Here is a 19,835-nt window from a genome sequence, read left to right as displayed (position 1 = left end):
CGCTCCTCCACCTCTACGCAGTCCAGCCTGCCAGACGTATGATGTTGAGGTTCCTCAAGCTACCTCCATGCGTGAGCTGCCGCATTGGGAGTTGCCAGATACCAGCTCTGTGCAGCAACCTCCACTTTCCTTGAGGCAGGAGCCTCTTGCCACGCGGCAACCTCCTCAACACTTGAGGCAGGAGCCTTATGCTTTGCAGCAACCTCCTCTACCCTTGAGGTAGGATCCTCGAGGCAGCTACCTCTTGCGGTGCGACAACCTCCACCATCCTCGAGGCAGCAACCTCAACTCCACCTCTGCGCAGTCCACCCTGCCAGACGTATGATGATGAGGTTCCTCAACCTACCTCCACGCGTGAGCTGCCGCATTGGGAGTTGCCAGATACCAGCGCTATGCAGCAACCTCTTGCGTTGCGGCAACCTCCACCATCCTTGAGGCAGCAACCTCAACTCTTGCGGCAGCCACCTCCACTCTTGAGGCAAGAACCTCAACTCTTGAATGGGCTCTCGTGGCATGGTTGGTTTCGACCTGGCCTTTCATTAGAAGGGGCTAGCGTTCGATCCCAAGTATGAGGTAGAAATTTATTTCTATTTGAACACGATGTTGTGTTGATATTTATCCATATTGACTCATTAGGGGTAATTTGAATGAATTACTACCAATTGTGTCACGTGGTGGCCCGGGGAAATCTGGTAAAACTCGCTGGTAAAGAGACTGATGTCTCACCAGGTAAATCCTCGGACAGCTAGATTAGTGTCAGGTTCAGATTTCTTTAAAAAATCCTCCTCTACCCATGAGGCAGCCTCATGCTTATGAGGAGCCTCATGCTATGCGGCATCCTCCTCAAACCATGAGGCAAAAGCCTCATGCTATGCGGCAACCGCCTCAACCCATGAGGCAGGAGCCTCATACTATGCGGCATCCTCCTCAACGCATGCGGCATAAGCCTCATCCCTTGCAGCTTGAGCCTCATCCCATGCAGCATGAGTCTCATACCATGCAGCATGAGCCTCATCCCATGCAGCATGAGCCTCATCCCATGCAGCATGAGCCTCATCCCATGCAGCATAAGCCGCACGCCATGCAACATGCTCTGCTTACCTTACAGCATGCTCTACATACAGCATGCTCTGCATACCTTACCGCATGCTTCTCAGTCACACATCTTTGGTTGTTGCCAACTCACTAGACTGTCAAGCAGTTTCATAACGTTGCCTTCTAGTCTGCTGCTTTTGCACCAGTGAAACCCTCACTGAGAGAACTTAGCTTTTCTCGGATATGGTTCCTGTAGATGAGAAAGTGCTATTCTCCCTCCTTCTGATTTTCCCTTGAGGACTCTGTCATTTGGAGAGGAGCCTTTAGCTGCTTAGCCTCCTATGGACTTTTATTTAAGCATAGCATGCTTCCAGGGAGGGTAATGGTTCCACTTCAGTCGCTAACCCCGTCTGTTACCACACCTGCTCCCATAGACCTTGAGCTGTGTTGCAAGACATGCAGTCCAAGCTTAGTCCTTGTTAGAGGATTTTTTGTTTACGGAGTCAGTGTGTCACTGGGAAGACGTTCAACAACCAGCAGAAGTGTCTTGTTGTGACGCAGTGCGGCAACCTCAGCAACCCGATAAGGAGTTGTCTGTACGACCCAGACAGTCTAGACAGCTTCGGGTTGTCACTGTACTTCCTCGCTTCCCCATGGTTGACAGTTCACAGACTGTGCAGCAGTACCATGATCTTGTGTCCGGCTCCGTCAGACGACTAGCTTTTAAGAGCTCCCACAAGTCGTCGCTGTCTGGAGATTCTCAGATGGACTATGGATCTGACCAAGGAACTGGGCCTCCTGGTCAATTTTGAGGAATCCCAGCTCGTCCCATCCCAGACCATTGTCTACCTGGGTATGGATCTTCAGAGTCGAGCTTTTCGGGCTTTTCCGTCGGCCCCAAAGATATACTAAGCCCTAGATTGCATCCAGAGCATGCTGAGAAGGAACCGATGCTCAGTCAGGTAGTGGATGAGTCTAACAGGGACACTTTCATCGCTGGCACTGTTCATCGAGTTAGGGAGACCCCACCTCCCCCCCTTCAGTATCATCTAGCGGCTCACTGGATAAAGGACATGACGCTAGAGACGATCTCAGTTCCTGTTTCCGAAGAGAGGAGGTCTACTCTCACGTGGTGAAAGAACAGCTTTCTTCTCAAGGAAGTCTACCTTTGGCTGTTCAGAAACCCGACCGCCGTCTCTTCTCTGACGCATCAGACACGGGCTGGGGTGCGACTTTGGACGGACAGGAATGCTCGGGAACATGGAATCAGGAGCTAAGGACACTTCACATCTATTGCAAGGAGCTGTTGGCGGTTCATCTGACCTTGATAAACTTCAAGTCCCTCCAGCTTAACAAGGTGGTGGAGGTGGACTCTGACAACACCACAGCCTTGGCTTACATTTCCAAGCAGGGAGGGACTCATTTGTGGAAGTTGTTCTAGATCGCAAGGGACCTCCTCATCTGGTTAAAAGATCGAAAGCTCACGCTGGTAACGAGGTTCATTCAGGGCGATATGAATGTCATGGCAGATCGCCTTAGCCGGAAGGGTCAGGTCATCCCCACAGAGTGGACCCTTCACAAGAATGTTTGCAGCAGACTTTGGGCCCTATGGGGTCAGCCAACCATAGATCTGTTCGCTACCTCGATAACCTAGAGGCTCCCGTTGTATTGTTCTCCGATTCCAGACCCAGCAGCAGTTCACGTGGATGCTTTTCTGCTGGATTGGTCCCATCTCGACCTGTATGCATTCCCGCCGTTCAAGATTGTCAACAGGGTACTTCAGAAGTTCGCCTCTCGCAAAGGGACACGGCTGACGTTGGTTGGCTCCGCTCTGGCCCGCGAGAGAATGGTTCATAGAGGTACTGCAATGGCTGGTCGACATTCCCAGGACTCTTCCTCTAGGAGTGGACCTTCTACGTCTACCTCACGTAAAGAAGGTACACCCAATCCTCCACGCTCTTCGTCTGACTGCCTTCAGACTTTCGAAAGACTCTCAAGAGCTAGGGGCTTTTCGAAGGAGGCAGCCAGAGCGATTGCCAGAGCAAGGAGAACATCCACTCTCAGAGTCTATCAGTCTAAAGGGGAAGTCTTCCGAAGCTGGTACAAGGCCAATGCAGTTTCCTCATCCAGTACCACTGTAACCCAGATTGCTGACTTCCTGTTACATCTAAGGAACGTAAGATCCCTTTCAGCTCCTACGATTAAGGGTTACAGAAGTATGTTGGCAGCGGTTTTCCGCCACAGAGGCTTGGATCTTTCCACCAACAAAGATCTACAGGACCTCCTTAGGTCTTTTAAGACCTCAAAGGAACGTCGGTTGTCCACTCCAGGCTGGAATCTAGACGTGGTCCTAAGGTTCCTTATGTCATCAAGATTTGAACCTCTCCAATCAGCCTCTTTTAAGGACCTCACATTAAAAACTCTTTTCCTCGTGTGCTTGACAACAGCTAAAAGAGTAAGTGAGATCCACGCCTTCAGCAGGAACATAGTTTTCACATCTGAAACGGCTACATGTTCCTTGCAGCTCGGTTTTTTGCTAAAACGAGCTTCCTTCACGTCCTTGGCCTAAGTCGTTCGAGATCCCAAGCCTGTCCAACTTGGTGGGGGACGAACTGGAGAGAGTACTTTGCCCAGTTAGAGCTCTTAGGTACTATCTAAAAAGGTCATAACCTTTACGAGGACAATCAGAAGCCTTATGGTGGGCTATCAAGAAGCCTTCTCTTCCAAGGTCTAAGAACTCAGTTTCTTACCTATTCAGGCTCCTGATTAGGGAAGCACATTCTCATCTGAAGGAAGAAGACCTTGCTTTGCTGAAGGTAAGGACACATGAAGTGAGAGCTGTGGCTACTTCAGTGGCCCTCAAACAGAACCGTTCTCTGCAGAGTGTTATGGATGCAACCTATTGGAGAAGCAAGTCAGTGTTCGCATCATTCTATCTCAAAGATGTCCAGTCTCTTTACGAGAACTGCTACACCCTGGGACCATTCGTAGCAACGAATGCAGTAGTAGGCGGGGGCTCAGCCACTACATTCCCATAATCCCATAACCTTTTTAACCTTTCTCTTGAATACTTTTTATGGGTTGTACGGTCGGCTAAGAAGCCTTCCACATCCTTGTTGATTTGGCGGGTGGTCAATTCTTTGTTGAGAAGCGCCGAGGTTAAAGGTTGTGATGAGGTCCTTTAGTATGGGTTGCAGCCCTTTATACTTCAGCACCTAAGAGTCGTTCAGCATCCTAAGAGGACCGCTACGCTCAGTAAGAAAGACGTACTTAATAAAGGCAGAGTAATGGTTCAAGTCGTCTTCCTTACCAGGTACTTATTTATTTTATGTTATTTTTGAATAACTAATAAAATAAAATACGGGATACTTAGCTTCTGTGTTAACATGTATGCTGGTCTCCACCCACCACCCTGGGTGTGAATCAGCTACATGATTATCGGGTAAGATTAATATTGAAAAATGTTATTTTCATTAGTAAAATAAATTTTTGAATATACTTACCCGATAATCATGATTTAATTGACCCACCCTTCCTCCCCATAGAGAACCAGTGGACCGAGGAAAAAATTGAGGTGGTGTTGACAAGAAGTACTAGAGTACCTGACCACAGATGGCGCTGTGGTGTTCACCCCCACCTGTATAGCGATCGCTGGCGTATCCCGACCGTAGATTTCTGTCGGCAACAGAGTTGACAGCTACATGATTATCGGGTAAGTATATTCAAAAATTTATTTTACTAATGAAAATAACATTTTACAATGCCTGCATACAAATCTATCTAGTATGATTTATTGCTTGATCATACACCAGAGATGGTCTTTTTTATTTTCTAAGCTCTTAATATAATTAGGATATATTCTTTGTTCTTCAATTTTACAAATCCTGCTTACAAATCTTCTTTGCAAGATTTCTTGCTTGATCACATACCAGAGATGGGCTTTTTGCAGGAGTTTGCAATCTTGAGACTAGTCAGCAATATTCATGTTCATATCTGGTAAGTTTACTCATATACAGGCTATTTTTTTGTGGATTTGTCTTTCGTCCTTGATTTCATAGCAGACTTTAACATCTAGTATCAGACACAACACTCTTCGGCATGTCCTTTTTGCTTTTCATTGGTATTCCACTTACATAGAACTGTGAATCTTAGGAGGATGTATCCAGACTATTCCTTTCCATGGGCTAAAGGAAGAAGCAAATAACAAGGAATACAGTGTTATTTGTTGCTGTTGGTAATTATGAGAGTTTATAAAAATTTGACAGTAGGGGAAGCCAATCGGGTAATGTACAAATTTGTGAAGCTAGAGCTGTACTTTAGCTGCTCTTTAAAAATTTTGGCTTATAAGTACAATCGTTATCTTTTAAACACAAGAACCAGGTAATACTGCTCTATATTTTCATTGAGATTTAGTAAACTAAAACAGGTGAAGTTCATGTATATTTTACACTAAACAAGATTATAGTGTATTTACAATTTTTAGGACTGTTAGTCACTGGCTTATGTTTTACTTGTTAGGGAATGAGCTCCTGATTCATCATCTTTTGTTTCATCTTGATACATACATATCCCTCATTCATTGCATTGTCACTAGCCTTTCCTAATCTGAGAAATTTCTATGCAAACATTTTCCTTTACTTTTAAAAGTATGCATCTTGTAAATGCATGAACTGTTACAGTTCTTGACTTCTCTGTTGGATCTTCATCATCACAACCTCTGTCCTAAATAACAATTTGGGTATATGCATGTTTATTAGGGTTGCTATGAAATATTTTTAAACCAAAGCAGCATTTTTTATGCAAAACAATCACAAGTTGAGTTCCAATTTTGGAACTCCTCTTCTACATTCCAAACAAAATTTAAGTTTTTGTGTCAAACCTACTCGTTTCCTGTGCGGTTGCATTAAGTTTTGTTCTTCAAAACCTTGTAGTAAGTGTTAAAGGCTTATGTATTATATATGAATTTTCTTTGCAAAATTTATAAAAGTATTAAGTTTTCAAAAATATTGCCAATTATGTTTCCAAATAATTGATAGGAAAAGAGATGCTGAGTGAGATGAGTAATATCTCACGCAAGACTTTGATTTTCCATTATATATAGTTTGATCTATACAATTGGCTGTAATTTAAGAACTCTCATTATTTTAGAATGAATATCAGCTTAATGTAGGCAATGAGGAGTATTTTAAAGTTCTCTAGAAACTAATTTTCCATATATTGAAGGCAAATTATACTAGGTTTTTACTTAGTAGCTTGATCCTAAATTTAGTCAGCTTTATTTTGTCGTATGTTAACCCTTTTACCCCCAAAGGATGTACTGGTACGTTTCACAAAACTCATCACTTTACCCCCATGGACGCACCGGTACGTCCTTGCAAAAAACTGCTATTTACATTTTTTTTGCATATTTTTTTATAATTTTTTGAGAAACTTCAGGCATTTTCCAAGAGAATGAGACGAACCTGACCTCCCTATGACGAAAATTAAGGCTGTTAGAGCAATTTGAAAAAAATATACTGCAAAATGTGCTTGAAAAAAAATAACCCCTGGGGGTTAACGGTTGGAAAGTTCCAAATAGCCTGGGGGTAAAAGGGTTAATATATCTTTGTATTTATTGATGCTTTATAGTTTTTTTTTTTTTTAAATTGTATTTTCATGACTTCACTGCATTACAGTAGTTTTAGGACAACAGTAAAAAAAAAAAAAAAAAAGGGTACAAAACATTATTTGAATTGAATCATGGAATTGCTGTTGAAAGTTTAGTGGGTTTAATAATTTTTTGAATAACCCTAATTATACAATAATCTGCATCATTTAAAGTTGTAGTTATGAAAGTCATTACAGTTATGAAAGTCTTCGCAGGTATTTTCTTTCCAAGCTTACTTTATTTTAGTAATTTTATGGTTTGGTTTACAGAATTGTGACGGCCGAGAGAAGGTTGTGAACTCAAAGGCAGTATGAAAGCAACTGAGTTCATTTATTATAGAACACTCTCCTTTATATACAAAAGCCCAAGGCAACAGGAATTTTCATGTTCACAAGACAGACAATGTTACAGAGGCGAAAGGCAGACATGTTTATTCTGGTTCTTTTTAGTGCGAGGGAAGAGCGAAGATACAAGCATAATATATACAAAATGAATTATGTACGATCGTGTGACACACGGTTGGTACAGAATGCTATCTTTACATAATGATTTTTTTCTCTTTCCAGATCTACAGCTTCATAAGCACCTACCTAAATCCACCACTGTTTTGGAGAATGATAAGCTTAAATTGTCTTGCCTAGTAGAAGGGAACCCACATCCTAATGTACAGTGGTTGAAAGGTTTGAAAAATTCTTACTTTTCTTTTACATTTCTTAGACATGGATATGAAAACTATGCATTCAAGTGAAATTTCAGTCTCACAATTTTACACTTTAAATTTACAGTAATTCTTTGCAATATAATTTTTTTAGCGTACATATATATTGCAAATTTGTTATCTTGGCTGGTAATAATGATGATAATAGCGACGGATACATTCCGACAGCAAGTCTTGTACGAGAAGCATTCAAGTGAAATTTCAGTCTCACAATTTTACACTTTAAATTTACAGTAATTCTTTGCAATATAATTTTTTTAGCGTACATATATATTGCAAATTTGTTATCTTGGCTGGTAATAATGATGATAATAGCGACGGATACATTCCGACAGCAAGTCTTGTACGAGAAGCATTCAAGTGAAATTTCAGTCTCACAATTTTACACTTTAAATTTTCAGTAATTCTTTGCAATATTATTTTTTTATAGTGTACATATAATATATATTGCAAATTTGTTGTCTTGGCTGGTAGTAATGATGATAATAGCTACGGATACATTCCGACAGCAAGTCTTGTACGAGAAAATAGGGTCTACTGAGTACCATTTATTCTTGGCATGGGGCTAACCTACCATTTGTTACATCCCTATTCCCCTACTATTAGAAAGTTGGAAGAAGTCACCACTTTTGCTTTTGTACAGAACCAGGTGCCCTGACGATTCCCAGGAAGATAGATTGACCGAGCCAGAAATTTAGTATGTAGGGACCTCCCTCCTAAGGATGAGTTATACAAAGTATTGGGTTATATTACGAGCTATAATTGATTTTATTAATTTATTTATTTATTTTACCCTTTTAATCCCTATTTATTTCACATCTAGATTTTATTGTATGAAAGTGTTGCGATTTGTATTAAAGGTTAAAATGACACTAAATGGTGTGAGTATACAGATATGATTGAATGATTTTCGTTATATAGCGCTGAATGGCCTTTGATGCCCCAGTGCTTGGATTAATGCCTAAATCCTATACTCAATTCAATTCCTAAGGATGAGTCTCCAATTAAAAATAATTATTACTCTTGTAGGAAAAAATCGGAAAGTTTTAAATGTATTCATCCTAACTATACAAACTCATAAGTAACACCTCCCGTCTCGTAAGTCCCAATCCTGAAGATCAAAAGCACTAGTCTTTATGACTGACTGTTGTTCCGGTCTTCCCCTGCACCACCTGTTGGTAGCTATAACTATGAGTTCCAGGATCTCTGAATTCATACTAATATGGTGTTCTGCCCTAAGGCAGGTCCTTTCATGGATTTGTTGCCCTCCGTAAGTCTCTATTCATGAGCACTTCTTTTGCGCTCTTGGTACCTTCTCCCTTCCTTCAGGTCATCTAGCATTGACTTCCTTTTCCTTCCTCTGGGTCTTCATCCTTCAAATTTACCTTCTATAGTATCCCTCGGTAACCCGGCTCTTAAATGTGTCCTATCCAGTTTTTCTGCCTTCTCTTTATTGATGTAATTAGGGTTCTCTTCTCCAACTATTCTTAGTACAGTACTCCATTTGTTTTTTGGACTTCTCAATTTATTTTCAGCATCCTTCTCCATATCTGCATTTCAAATGCTTCCAAATGTTTGTTGTTTGTTTCTTTATAGTCCATTGGTCATAACTTTACAATACTAAACTCCATAAGAAACTCTACAAATCTTTTCTTCAGTGCTATTTTCCGTTTTCCCATTAATGTTTGTCCCTCTCTTTCAGAAGCTACCTTACCTTTGACTATTCTGCTCTTCATCACTTTACTGCAGTTTCCTTCTTATGTTATAATACTTCCCAAGTACTTGAAATGACTCCCACTGCTTCATTTTCAATCTGCATGTTATTTGGAAGTCCTTGTCTAATCGCAATTCTCATTATCTTGGTCTTATGTGTATTTATTTTCATTCCATACTTCTCTGCTGTCATGTTTATCTTACTCATCATCCTCTGTAATCCCTCTTTTGTGCTACAGACAACTGCCTTGTCATCAGCAAACCTTGTATTTTACGCTATTTCTCTTCCACCTTGATGTCATCTTCCAGATCTAGGTAAGGGTAAGGGTGGAAGAGAGACTTTAGCTATGGCAAGCAGCTCTTCTAGGAGAAGGACACTCCAAAATCAAAACGTTGTTCTTTAGTCTTGGGTAGTGCCATAACCTCTGTACCATGGTGTTCCACTGTTTTGGGTTAGTCCTCTTGCTTGAGGTTACACTCGGGCACACTATTCTATCTAATATCTCTTCCTCTTGATTTGTTTAAGTATTTAGTTTATTTAGGAAATACTTTAATGTTGCTGTTCTTAAAATATTTTATTTTTCCTTGTTTCCTTTCCTCACTGGGCTATTTTCCCTGTTGGAACCCCTGGGCTTATAGCATCCTGCTTTTCCTACTAGGGTTGTAGCTTAGCAAGTAATAATAATAATAATAATAATAATAATAATAATAATAATAATAATAATAATAATAGTGACTTTCATCATTGCTTTTGCATAGGTATTGAACTGAATTGGTGATAGGGAACATGCCTGTCTGGCTCCTCTTTCAAGAGTTCCAGGTTATGAATCTTCTGCAATAAGTACTCTTATTGTTTCATTATATATCTAAATCAAACTGAATTCATATACTTATATATAAAAGACTCAGGATTGTAGTTACGAAAAATACAAATTACTTTGAGAATTTATTTTTATCACAATAGTTTGATTACCCTAATGGTGTGTTGCTATATTGATTACAGATCTTTGATTACCTTAATGGTGTATTGCCATATTGATGTACTCCTTTCTTATTTTACTCGGACATATATCTAATATTAAACTAAATAAAGTGTTGTAATTTAATTAAATTTGGTGTCATTTGGGTGTTTTAGTAATAGTCACATTTAGCAACAGTTAATCATTTTGTCAAGTTGTCATCACAAGGATATAACTGTCGTTATGTGTACTTTAATCTGCCAGTAGGAGGGGAAGCAGACTGTGGTACTCAGCATTATTAATGCCAGATATTGTCATTTTGTGGGACACTTGTTTTGGGTTACTCATAAGTTCTCATTTCAATCAAAATTATTTTCTACCTACAGATGGAGAGGCTTTGCAACCTGATGAGAACAATACAAGATTAGTCTTCTCTGCTAACACATACAATGTTACAAATGCCATCCTGCTGATCCAGCCCATTCTTAAGTCTGATTATGGCAATTATGTGTGCCTGATTTCTCAGCATTCCCTTCATTTGAACACCACTACTGAAGTTAGAGTGAAAGGTAAATATTAAATTTTATTATTCTATCTCCTGTGTTTGTTTTATGGTTTTTATGTATGGTATCACTACTGCTGAAGTCGAGGTATAATATTATTACATCTTAATGTCCAAGCACCTGTTTCTTGATATTTTTGAGGTTGTTAAAATAGGAATAACTTTTATTTATAAATGTAATTCAATTGAAGCATAATCTGGTCAAAATTAACCAATTTCATAAATGGAATGATCTAAGGTCTGTCATCTGTTGAGAACTTGCTTTGACAGTCCATATTCTACAGTTGTAATGTTACATAGAGGAGTGGCATTGTCCCTGCACAAGGGTGGCACTCAAATTGCAAATAGCTCTCATACTTTGTCCTGATGGAACATTTCCTCACAAGATTCGATCCCTAAATTTAGGAAAGATCCTCTTATTACAAGACTGGCTTTTCCACAATCCAGGTAGTCTTAAACTATAGGATTCCAGGATAGAAGACCGAAATCTGGAGCCATATATCCCTCCTTCCGCTGGAATGTGTGCACATAAGCAACCATGCTGTGCCATCATTAATAATGTGATATATGGTATTAAAACTTTCCCGGGCCAATAGTTTTTTCTATTCTTTTTACGCCTTTAGCAACATCTTAAATTATCAAATGGTTGCATTAAGATATGACTTGAACTGTCCATGTTGCTCCTTATATCGGCTCGGCCGCTAGGTCTACATTTGCTGATTAATGGCAATGTAGATGCTGTTGCCTCTGAAGAGGTAGGCTTTGGAATGAGGCAATGCCACATGTAGATTGAAGAGCCAATGCACAACCTTTGATGCTATTGCCTCTGAAGAGGTAGGCTTTGGAATGAGGCATCGCCACATGTAGATTGAAGAGCCAATGCACAACCTTTGATGCTATTGCCTCTGAAGAGGTAGGCTTTGGAATGAGGCATCGCCACATGTAGATTGAAGAGCCAATGCACAACCTTTGGAGGTAATAAATAATAAGAGAAGTCACAACTTTACAGAGTTCCCATACTTAGTTATCATTTGAACATCATAGGTGGCGTGCACTACCACATTATCCTAAGAGGGTCAGCATCATCATATCTCATAGTGCCAATGTTGAACCCACAGAGGGGCGTTGCCGTTTGCCTCTCTGAGGTTTAATCTGAGGAACGAGGGCCCAGTGGACACCCTCGTAGGATTTGTTGCATTGTTTGTGGTGTTGCCCACAGGGGGCAATCAGGTTTGGTGGCTAATCCCCATTTGTGTGGTTATTTCCTGTTTTGCCTTTGCTCTTTTTAGGGTTACCAAGTCTTTCCTGGAGAGTTGTTCCACTGGACAGGCCTTACCTTAAGGGGGTAAGGCAATTGGAGGGACGATAACTAAGTTACACAAATCTATATGCTGTCGATTGTAAAGAGCTGCTTTTAAGAATGTTCACAAATTTGAATTTTTGAATGATTTTAAGCTTACAGTTGATTACTCATGCTCAAAATGATTAGGATATGTTATATTGATAAATCCTTTCAGTCTTCTAAGTTAAGATGGCAGTTAGCACTGTGACCTGAAGTGAAAACTCATCAAAATGAAAATTTTTTTGGTTAAGATGGTATTTTTTACTGTGACCTTGAGTCAAAGGTCCTCCCAATGAATGAATTTTTATTATAAAATTTTGATACCTGTACTCACCTCCAGGTCATGATATCACCCCCTCTCCTGCCTCACTTTTAGTGGGCTTTATATTAATGGAGGTCACTGTGAACTTCAAATTTTGAGGATCAGTGAATGGGGACCATAGGAGCTCCGTTCAGGGGCTACTCCTCGGGGTTGTTACTTCTACAAGAAGGACCCTGGATGAATGGATTGAATTATGAATTTGGGCCATTTAGCCATTCGATAGGTCCTTGGAAGTCATTCAGAATGTAAGTGCAACTGTGGGATAACTCATTAATTACACTATGAATTTAGTGGTTGGAAAGCAAAAAAAAAAAAGAAAGGTATCAAGAACAGAGATAAAGGACATTAAGCAAATGCAGCTAGGGCCGAAGGAATGCCGTAAAGAACCTTAATTAATGCCTACAATACACCTCATGAGATGCACTGATGGCTTCACTCTTATTTGGGACAAATTACCCCATAAGAGATGATGTGAAAAGAAATATTTATATTTCTTTTGTTAAACGTTGATCTCACTCCGTTTCGAAGATACATTGTCACATGGAGGTATAAAAATTTAGAATTTCATTTTACTTATATTTCTTTGAGCTATTTTATTTATTTGTTTTGCTTTTTCAGATATTTATGCTGCTTTGTGGCCCTTCTTGGGTATCGTAGTTGAAGTCACTATTCTCTGTGCCATAATCTTCATCTACGAGAAACGACGCATCAAGCCTAACTTAGCTCAGGCTGATATGGATGACATTAATGAACAGTAAGTAAATTTATTTATGTGAAATTTTTAACATTAATTTATAATTGTTGCTATAAGAAAAGTCAGTTTAACAAAGGAACTTTGCTTGTTCTTGGTATAATAGAAACCATGCTTAATGCATGCTCCAGCAATTATAGTCTTCTATTTTCACTTTTTAATGGATCTCTTTGTTGCATATTATTGGTGTATAATACTTTTTTCCAATTTTTATTACCACATCATGGTGTTATTTAAAGATACACAACATATGAAGAGACCAGGACTCATGTGATAGCCTGTCAAATTCATACAGTATGTAACATATATAGAGCATTGGTTTGAAAAATGTATCTTCATAAAAATATTCAGTTTTGTCTCTTTAGAGGTTCAGGCCTGATACTTACACTCAAACACATTCCTCCCAGCTTCTTTGGTCTACTTATATACCTCGGCTAAAACGCCCAATTTACAAATTTGGCAACAGGTTATTTCTTTTGCTTTTCTAAATCCAGTCCATATATTATTTATTCCTTTTTTAACTATAGGATAGGGAAATTTTTCTTATTCAGATTTCTAGTTAACTTACAAAAAGTCTGTAAATAATAGAGAATAGATTATAGCATAGGTACATAGCCCCTAGAATAAGCTTAATGATGAAAGTAACCTAGAATAGTTCTTACGCATTGAATACTGTCAATGTGTGAATGTACTGTTAGTCTTAACTGTGTTTCCAATAGGAATGAGTAAAAGTTGATAACCAGAAAACAAACTTGCAGGTTTTTATTACAATCTGTATATTTGCAATGTTTCTAATTGCCTTTCTTGATAATCTATATGGTATTAGCAATACCGTTTTATATTTTGACATTTGTTCTATACAAATACGTATGCATATTCTCCTTCATATTATGATTAGCTAAGCTAGACCCTAGTAAGAAAAGTAGGATGCTATAAGCCCAACTGCTCCAATAACAACTAAAGACTCATAACAAAGACATTGGAAGACCATAGTACAGAGACTAAGGCAATAAGGACTAAAGAACAATGGTTTGATTTTAAAGTATCTTTCTCCTATAAAAGCTGCTTATCATAGCTAAAGTCCTCTACCCTTACCAAGTGAAAAGTAACCACTGAACAATGAAAATGCAGTAATTAACCCCTCGTGTGAAGAAGAATATTTTGGCAGCCTCAGCAGAAGGGCTCACTGCATCCAATTAGAACTTTATAATTTCAAGGGAAAGTATCCATGCTCTTCACACTCTCCCAAGAGAGATTAGTTGACGAAATATTTCAAAGCATCCTCTTCCACCAAACCTCTTCTCTCTATTTCATCCTTTACCCTATCTCTCTTGTCAGGTGAATGAGGATATGTAAAGAATAGGCCAGACTATGTAGTCTCCTCTCTCTCTTGAGCAACTAGTAATTGGATTAATTCATATTGCGATGTTAAATACACACTTTATTTCTAATGATGAAACCTGGTGACATGAACAATACTGTATATGAGTCCGTATCATTACAAACTTGACATGTTATTGCTCCCACATACATGTCCAGACATTGAATAACAATGATTTATTAGTAGTTTATTGGCTTCTAGATTACAGTTGATTACCGTATATTTCCGCGTATAAGGTGACCTTCATATAAGACGAGGTACAAAATTTGAGCAAATATTTATGAATTTATCTCATATCGGTAGTATAAGACGACTGCTCAATCATAAAACCATCTGTGTATAGCCTAGGCTAGCTTTTGCAACACCAGATATCTTATGAAATATAGGTTATGTAAAGATGATGTTATTACTTACTGTATCCTTATAAATTAAAAATAAATGAAATAAAACAAATCCTATATTGTTTTCCTAGAACACGCGTCACCTAGCCTGCATTGTTTTGTTTACGCTCATCAGCTGCTCACGTACGAAATGCCCGTTCCTCCTCTTTCTTCTTCTTTTATGTTCTTTGATGTTCTTTGCGAGTTTGTTATAAAAGCATATAATAATGTAAAGGTGGAAAGTATCATAAAATACTTTTTAAAAATACGGGATCACAAATGCCATGGATGGCAGTGAAGACGATTTATTGTAGAATGCGACGACAAAGCCAAAGTCGACTCACCGGAACCGGACTGGAATCCTTACAATGATGGCGTATATGGTAAATCTCGTGATAAGTTCGAACAGCTTTTCGAAACAGACAGTGATGTGAGGAGTTTTAGTGGTGTTAGATTTATACATGTCGCAGGTTTGATTAATATTGATTGGAAATAAAGTTTTACAAATTTATAGGTTTTAAATGTAATACCGTAATGTACCGTATTTTTTATTGAGAAATAAAGATTGTACCGTTTGTAATCCAAAATTGTTATTTACAGCTAAAAATAATTTTTAAACAAATAAATATGATATCCTATGTGTTATTACAGGTACTATCGTAATTAACACTAGCATTAAAACTACTGAAAGGTTAGCAAGAGAAAAAGTTGCTAACAACGTAACCAATACTCGATGTTAACATTTTCACAGCTGTGCTCATATGGTTAAAAGTTGGAATTATTCCTCGAATATATCATTTATGCCCTTTTTGTAGATATGCCAATAATATATACGGTAAAAATTGTTTCATTACTTTCATTATACATTTATATATTAATGTAAATCATTTCATGTGTGTCGATGGTTATCTCACCTCAACCTAGGCTAGCCTAATAATAAACCAGACATAGAATTCAAGGTGTGATTTTTTATAACGGTGGTATAAGACGACCCCTCATTTTTAATGGTTAAATTTTGGAATACAGGGTCGTCTTATACGCGGAAATATACGGTACATTGACATCACATAATTGTGCACACCATTATACATAAATGAGGCAGTATTGTGCTAGTTTGGAGATAGCTCTACAGTCGGTGAAATCTCTGAATTCTTGTCAATTACTACACCATACATTCAAGGAGATATAGGGGCACCGCTTCCCAAGTGCCAGTCCCCGCACATCAATGGCTTAATTCTTTCCTATGGTGGAGCTCACCATATATTCAGGTTAAAGGGTTAATGTGCACGTGATAAAAGCGCCTTTATACTTTAGTTGTAAACTCATTTCTCTCGCTTTCTTCCAACTCGAACTTTTTATTCTAGTTCCCTTTCTTCTGTAAAGCTGTATTTTATATACATATACTTATTCAACATTTTCTATTATGGCAAATACAATCCCACCACGTTGGGCATACTAGGCCCAATTTCTCACTTGTGGTTCTAGTTACTCCTTAATATGTCAAGTCAATTTAAAACAAGCACAGTTTCACAACTGGTCTGATTCCAATGTGTAACATTTCAATGTAAACAGCTCCGGTATTGATTTAAAACACTAGAACCTCTTCACTATCTTTTGCACGTATACAGTTAGGAAGGGCCTGAAATAATCCAATCCATTGAATGTGAAGGGAGGTCTGACTGCTGTAATTCGTACTACTGGAAGTTTGTTAGACTCTATACTCTAAATAAATGAATCCTCATATGGTAGTGCCTGGGATTTTAGCTGAGACCTTGTGACCACTAAAGGAATCAGAATGTGGCTCAGTCTATTGATGTTACAGACACTTGAAAAAACATGGCCTCTTTGTCACCTCTCCTTCTCTACAGTACATCTGTAGGATCCTAAAGCAAACAGTTCATCAATATTATGACCATGCTGTTCAGTAATACACCCTTGAATGGGGCAGCACAGTCAAAAACCGCTCTGGTTTTATCAGGTTTGTTCATATTAAATACTAGATGTGGGAGATAACATCCCATACTGGGCACTCCTCGATGATCTGTCAGTTCTGCATATCCTTTGTTTACATATTTTAAAAAACTTGATTACTCAGTAGCTGAGACTTAAGGGACATGAGATGCTGGTATGTCATGATCTGGTTGTCTAGTATTTGAAGTACTGTACTCCCTCTCTAAAGGGTATCGGAAACTGGTAGTGGGTCCTAACAAGCTTTTCTTGTACATTCCATACTGCATAACCTTATGACCTTCCATGGATTTTCCCATGTCTATATGCTCATGAGTGTGTCCCAAAATTGCCGGACTTGCCTCCAGAGAGTGTTGTCCCTTTTATAGTAGGAAACCATTTTGACAAAGTTTTAAAACTTGTCACTTTGCTACAGTTTCCGTTCGTCAGGCCGTTTACTGCCCACCCTATCCTGGTTTGGACAGTGTTCAGCTCTTTGTCGTAACCTCTTCTATTCTCCAAGGGTATTCTCAAAGAAGGGTCATCTTGTCCAATTAGCACTTCATCAACTGGGTATGTGATTTTTTCTCAATTCTGATGTTCTTAAATGTTGCCAACAGAGAAGTAACTTTTTTTTTTTTCTTGGCTGTCATATCTTGCAGATTTCGTGGGAATGAATCTAGAATGATGATGTCAGTGGTTCATGTAGGGCTATTGTTCCTTTTAAATAATCCTAGTATCATTGTGTCTGTCTCTTCAGTGATTTAGTCTTTTTGTTGTACCTGAGTGGGAATCCTGGGATCACTTCGACGTTCATTGAGACCTAATGTTTCGGCATTCCCTCTCGAGCAGAATGACAAGAGTGTTGGCTCTATCTAATAAAGCGCAAGTCTACATGCTGGTTCCAATTGGTTTGCCTGCATGTGATAAAACTACTGAAATTGAGGCAATGCCGATATGATTTCTCTCTGGCGATGCCTGATCTGGATATATCATGTAGACTTCTGCTTCCTGTGGCTGTCACTTTTCTAATTTGCCTGGTTTTTCCTATGTGTTTAAGTGCTGGATCTGCATCTCTTGCCTGCATTAATGTCACATGGGTGAGCTCTGTAGTTCTTTCCTTGGTGGTTGGGCTTTGTGCAATTTGGAGTCTCTTGAATGTCCATATTGACTTGCATAATGAGCCATTTTCCAATTTTTGTCTTAATTTTACTTGCTAAGCTACAATCTTAGTTGGAAAAACCAGATGCTATAAGCCCAAGGGCTCCAGTAGGAAAAAATAGCCCATTGAGGGAAAAAGAAACTAGGAAATAAATACACAAGAGAAGTAATGAACAACTAAAATGAAACATTTGAAGAACAGTAACAATGAAAGATCTTGTATATAAACCACAAAAACTTGAGGAAGATAAGATAGAATACTGTGCCTGATTAACCCCTCAAGCAAGAGAACTCTACCCCAAGACTGTGGAAGACCATGGCACTACCCAAGACTATAGAACAGTGGTTTGAATTTGGAGTGTCCTTACTGCTCTCTCTGCTTACCATAGCTAAAGTCTCTCTTCTACCTTCACGAAGAGGAAAGTGGCCACTGAACAATTACAGTTAATCCTTTGAGTGAAGAAAAATAGTTTGGCGATACCAGTTTTGTCACGTATATGAAGACGGAGGAGAACGTGGAAAGAATAGGCTAGACTGGGTGTACGTGCAGGCAAAGGAAGAATGAGCCGTAACTAGAGAGATGGATCCAATATAGTACTGTGTGGCCAGTCAAAGGACCCAACATGTTTTGTTTGTGTTGCTAACCTGGCTTCCATTTTTTTTGGTTGCTCTTTTGGTCCCTTTGATCTTTTACCATGTTTGGCTGTTGGAGGATCTATCTAGGTTCTGATTGTAGCCCCTTTAAGTCTGTCCCATTCTGTGTATCTTCTTGCGGAGTTCACCTCTTCTTTCCAAAGGTCTCGAATGTCATCCAAAGATAGTTTAGTTCATCTCGGGTATTCAGAGAAAACTTTAATTGTAAATTTTAATCCATTCCTTTAATGGTGTCCAGTAGTAATGTTTGATTAGTGAAAGCTTTCTTGATAAAGGATTCTGCAAATATGATGAAACTGAGCACTTGGTCATAGAAGTCTTTGATAGTTGGGTGGTCCTTATTGTTTATCATCGGTCCCCTAACAACGTTGTGGACAAATATGGGGATTTATTTTGATTCGTCACCAAACTTCTCTTCTAATAGTTTCAGTGGATGTTGGAGGCCCTAGTCAGTGGTCAAGCTGTTGTATGCTGCCAATTTGATTTGTAGTTATGGGCTGCATGCATTGTTCAATGCATCGAGTTTGTGTTCATCCGTTAATTTTTTCTTTCTAAACTAACCAAAACATACCGAGAAATGCCCGGTATTCTTCTCCACTACTTCCATGTAACTTTAACAACTTTGGGTCTGGCTCACCGAATTTGTAAGGAATTTGGTCAGGTAATCTTCATTCTTTTCTGAACTTAGTTTCTGTGTTGGTTTGGTCTCCTGACATGGCTTGTTCCTCTCTATGAGATCTGGGTATCTGTTTGGAAGCCAGTTTCTTGGACGTACACAGGCAATCCCTTTCCGAATATTATGCACAGCCTTTGGATTCGCTATCGGTAGATTTCTTTTCCTTTTACAATTTTTGACGGGAACTTGTTAATTGCTTGTCACACTTTCCTTTGTGTCTGGAGTGACTATCTTCATTCAGGTCTGTGGAGTTAGTATAGTATTTACTTTTGAATTGTCTACCTTCTGCAAAGAAGAGGACCACTTTTGTATCTCGAGGTGTGGATTCTCTTCTATTTTGTACAGTTGGCATTAGATTAGTTTATAACTTCTTGTCTTGTTTGGCAGAACTCATGCCCTTTTACCTTCTTACTGAAGGGTCTTGTTTGTTTGTCCCTCAAGGACATTGTCCACACATGTGAATGCCTTCCTCCCTTTTCTCCGGAGGGCATCATTCATTTGTTCCTCAAGGACATTGTCTGTCATCATTCTTTGATGAAACCACGCGCACTTCATATTCTCTTTTCCCTTCTCTGAAGCTTCTCTGA

At 39.0% G+C, this 19,835-nt stretch overlaps 2 protein-coding genes and 1 non-coding gene across 3 annotated transcripts in view; 2 read left to right on the top strand and 1 right to left on the bottom strand.

Moving 5' to 3' along the window:
* LOC137634742 (uncharacterized) overlaps nt 1–19,835 on the bottom strand; it is a 141,740-nt gene that overhangs the window by 80,273 nt on the left and 41,632 nt on the right. The window lies entirely within an intron of this gene.
* Nucleotides 1–19,835, top strand: part of LOC137634763 (basigin-like) — a 47,786-nt gene that overhangs the window by 24,523 nt on the left and 3,428 nt on the right. Inside the window, exons 5-7 of the mRNA XM_068367284.1 lie at nt 7,249–7,362; nt 10,459–10,641; nt 12,917–13,052. Coding sequence (XP_068223385.1) covers nt 7,249–7,362; nt 10,459–10,641; nt 12,917–13,052 — 433 coding nt within the window. The remainder of the gene's footprint in view (nt 1–7,248; nt 7,363–10,458; nt 10,642–12,916; nt 13,053–19,835) is intronic.
* Nucleotides 10,889–10,996, top strand: LOC137635039 (U6 spliceosomal RNA). Its single transcript, XR_011042606.1, has one exon. It is a non-coding gene; the product is annotated as a U6 spliceosomal RNA (small nuclear RNA).

Source organism: Palaemon carinicauda, chromosome 45 (assembly GCF_036898095.1).
Source record: "Palaemon carinicauda isolate YSFRI2023 chromosome 45, ASM3689809v2, whole genome shotgun sequence".
NCBI classification, from domain to species: Eukaryota; Metazoa; Arthropoda; class Malacostraca; order Decapoda; family Palaemonidae; genus Palaemon; species Palaemon carinicauda.
This window is presented reverse-complemented; position numbering and strand designations above follow the sequence as displayed.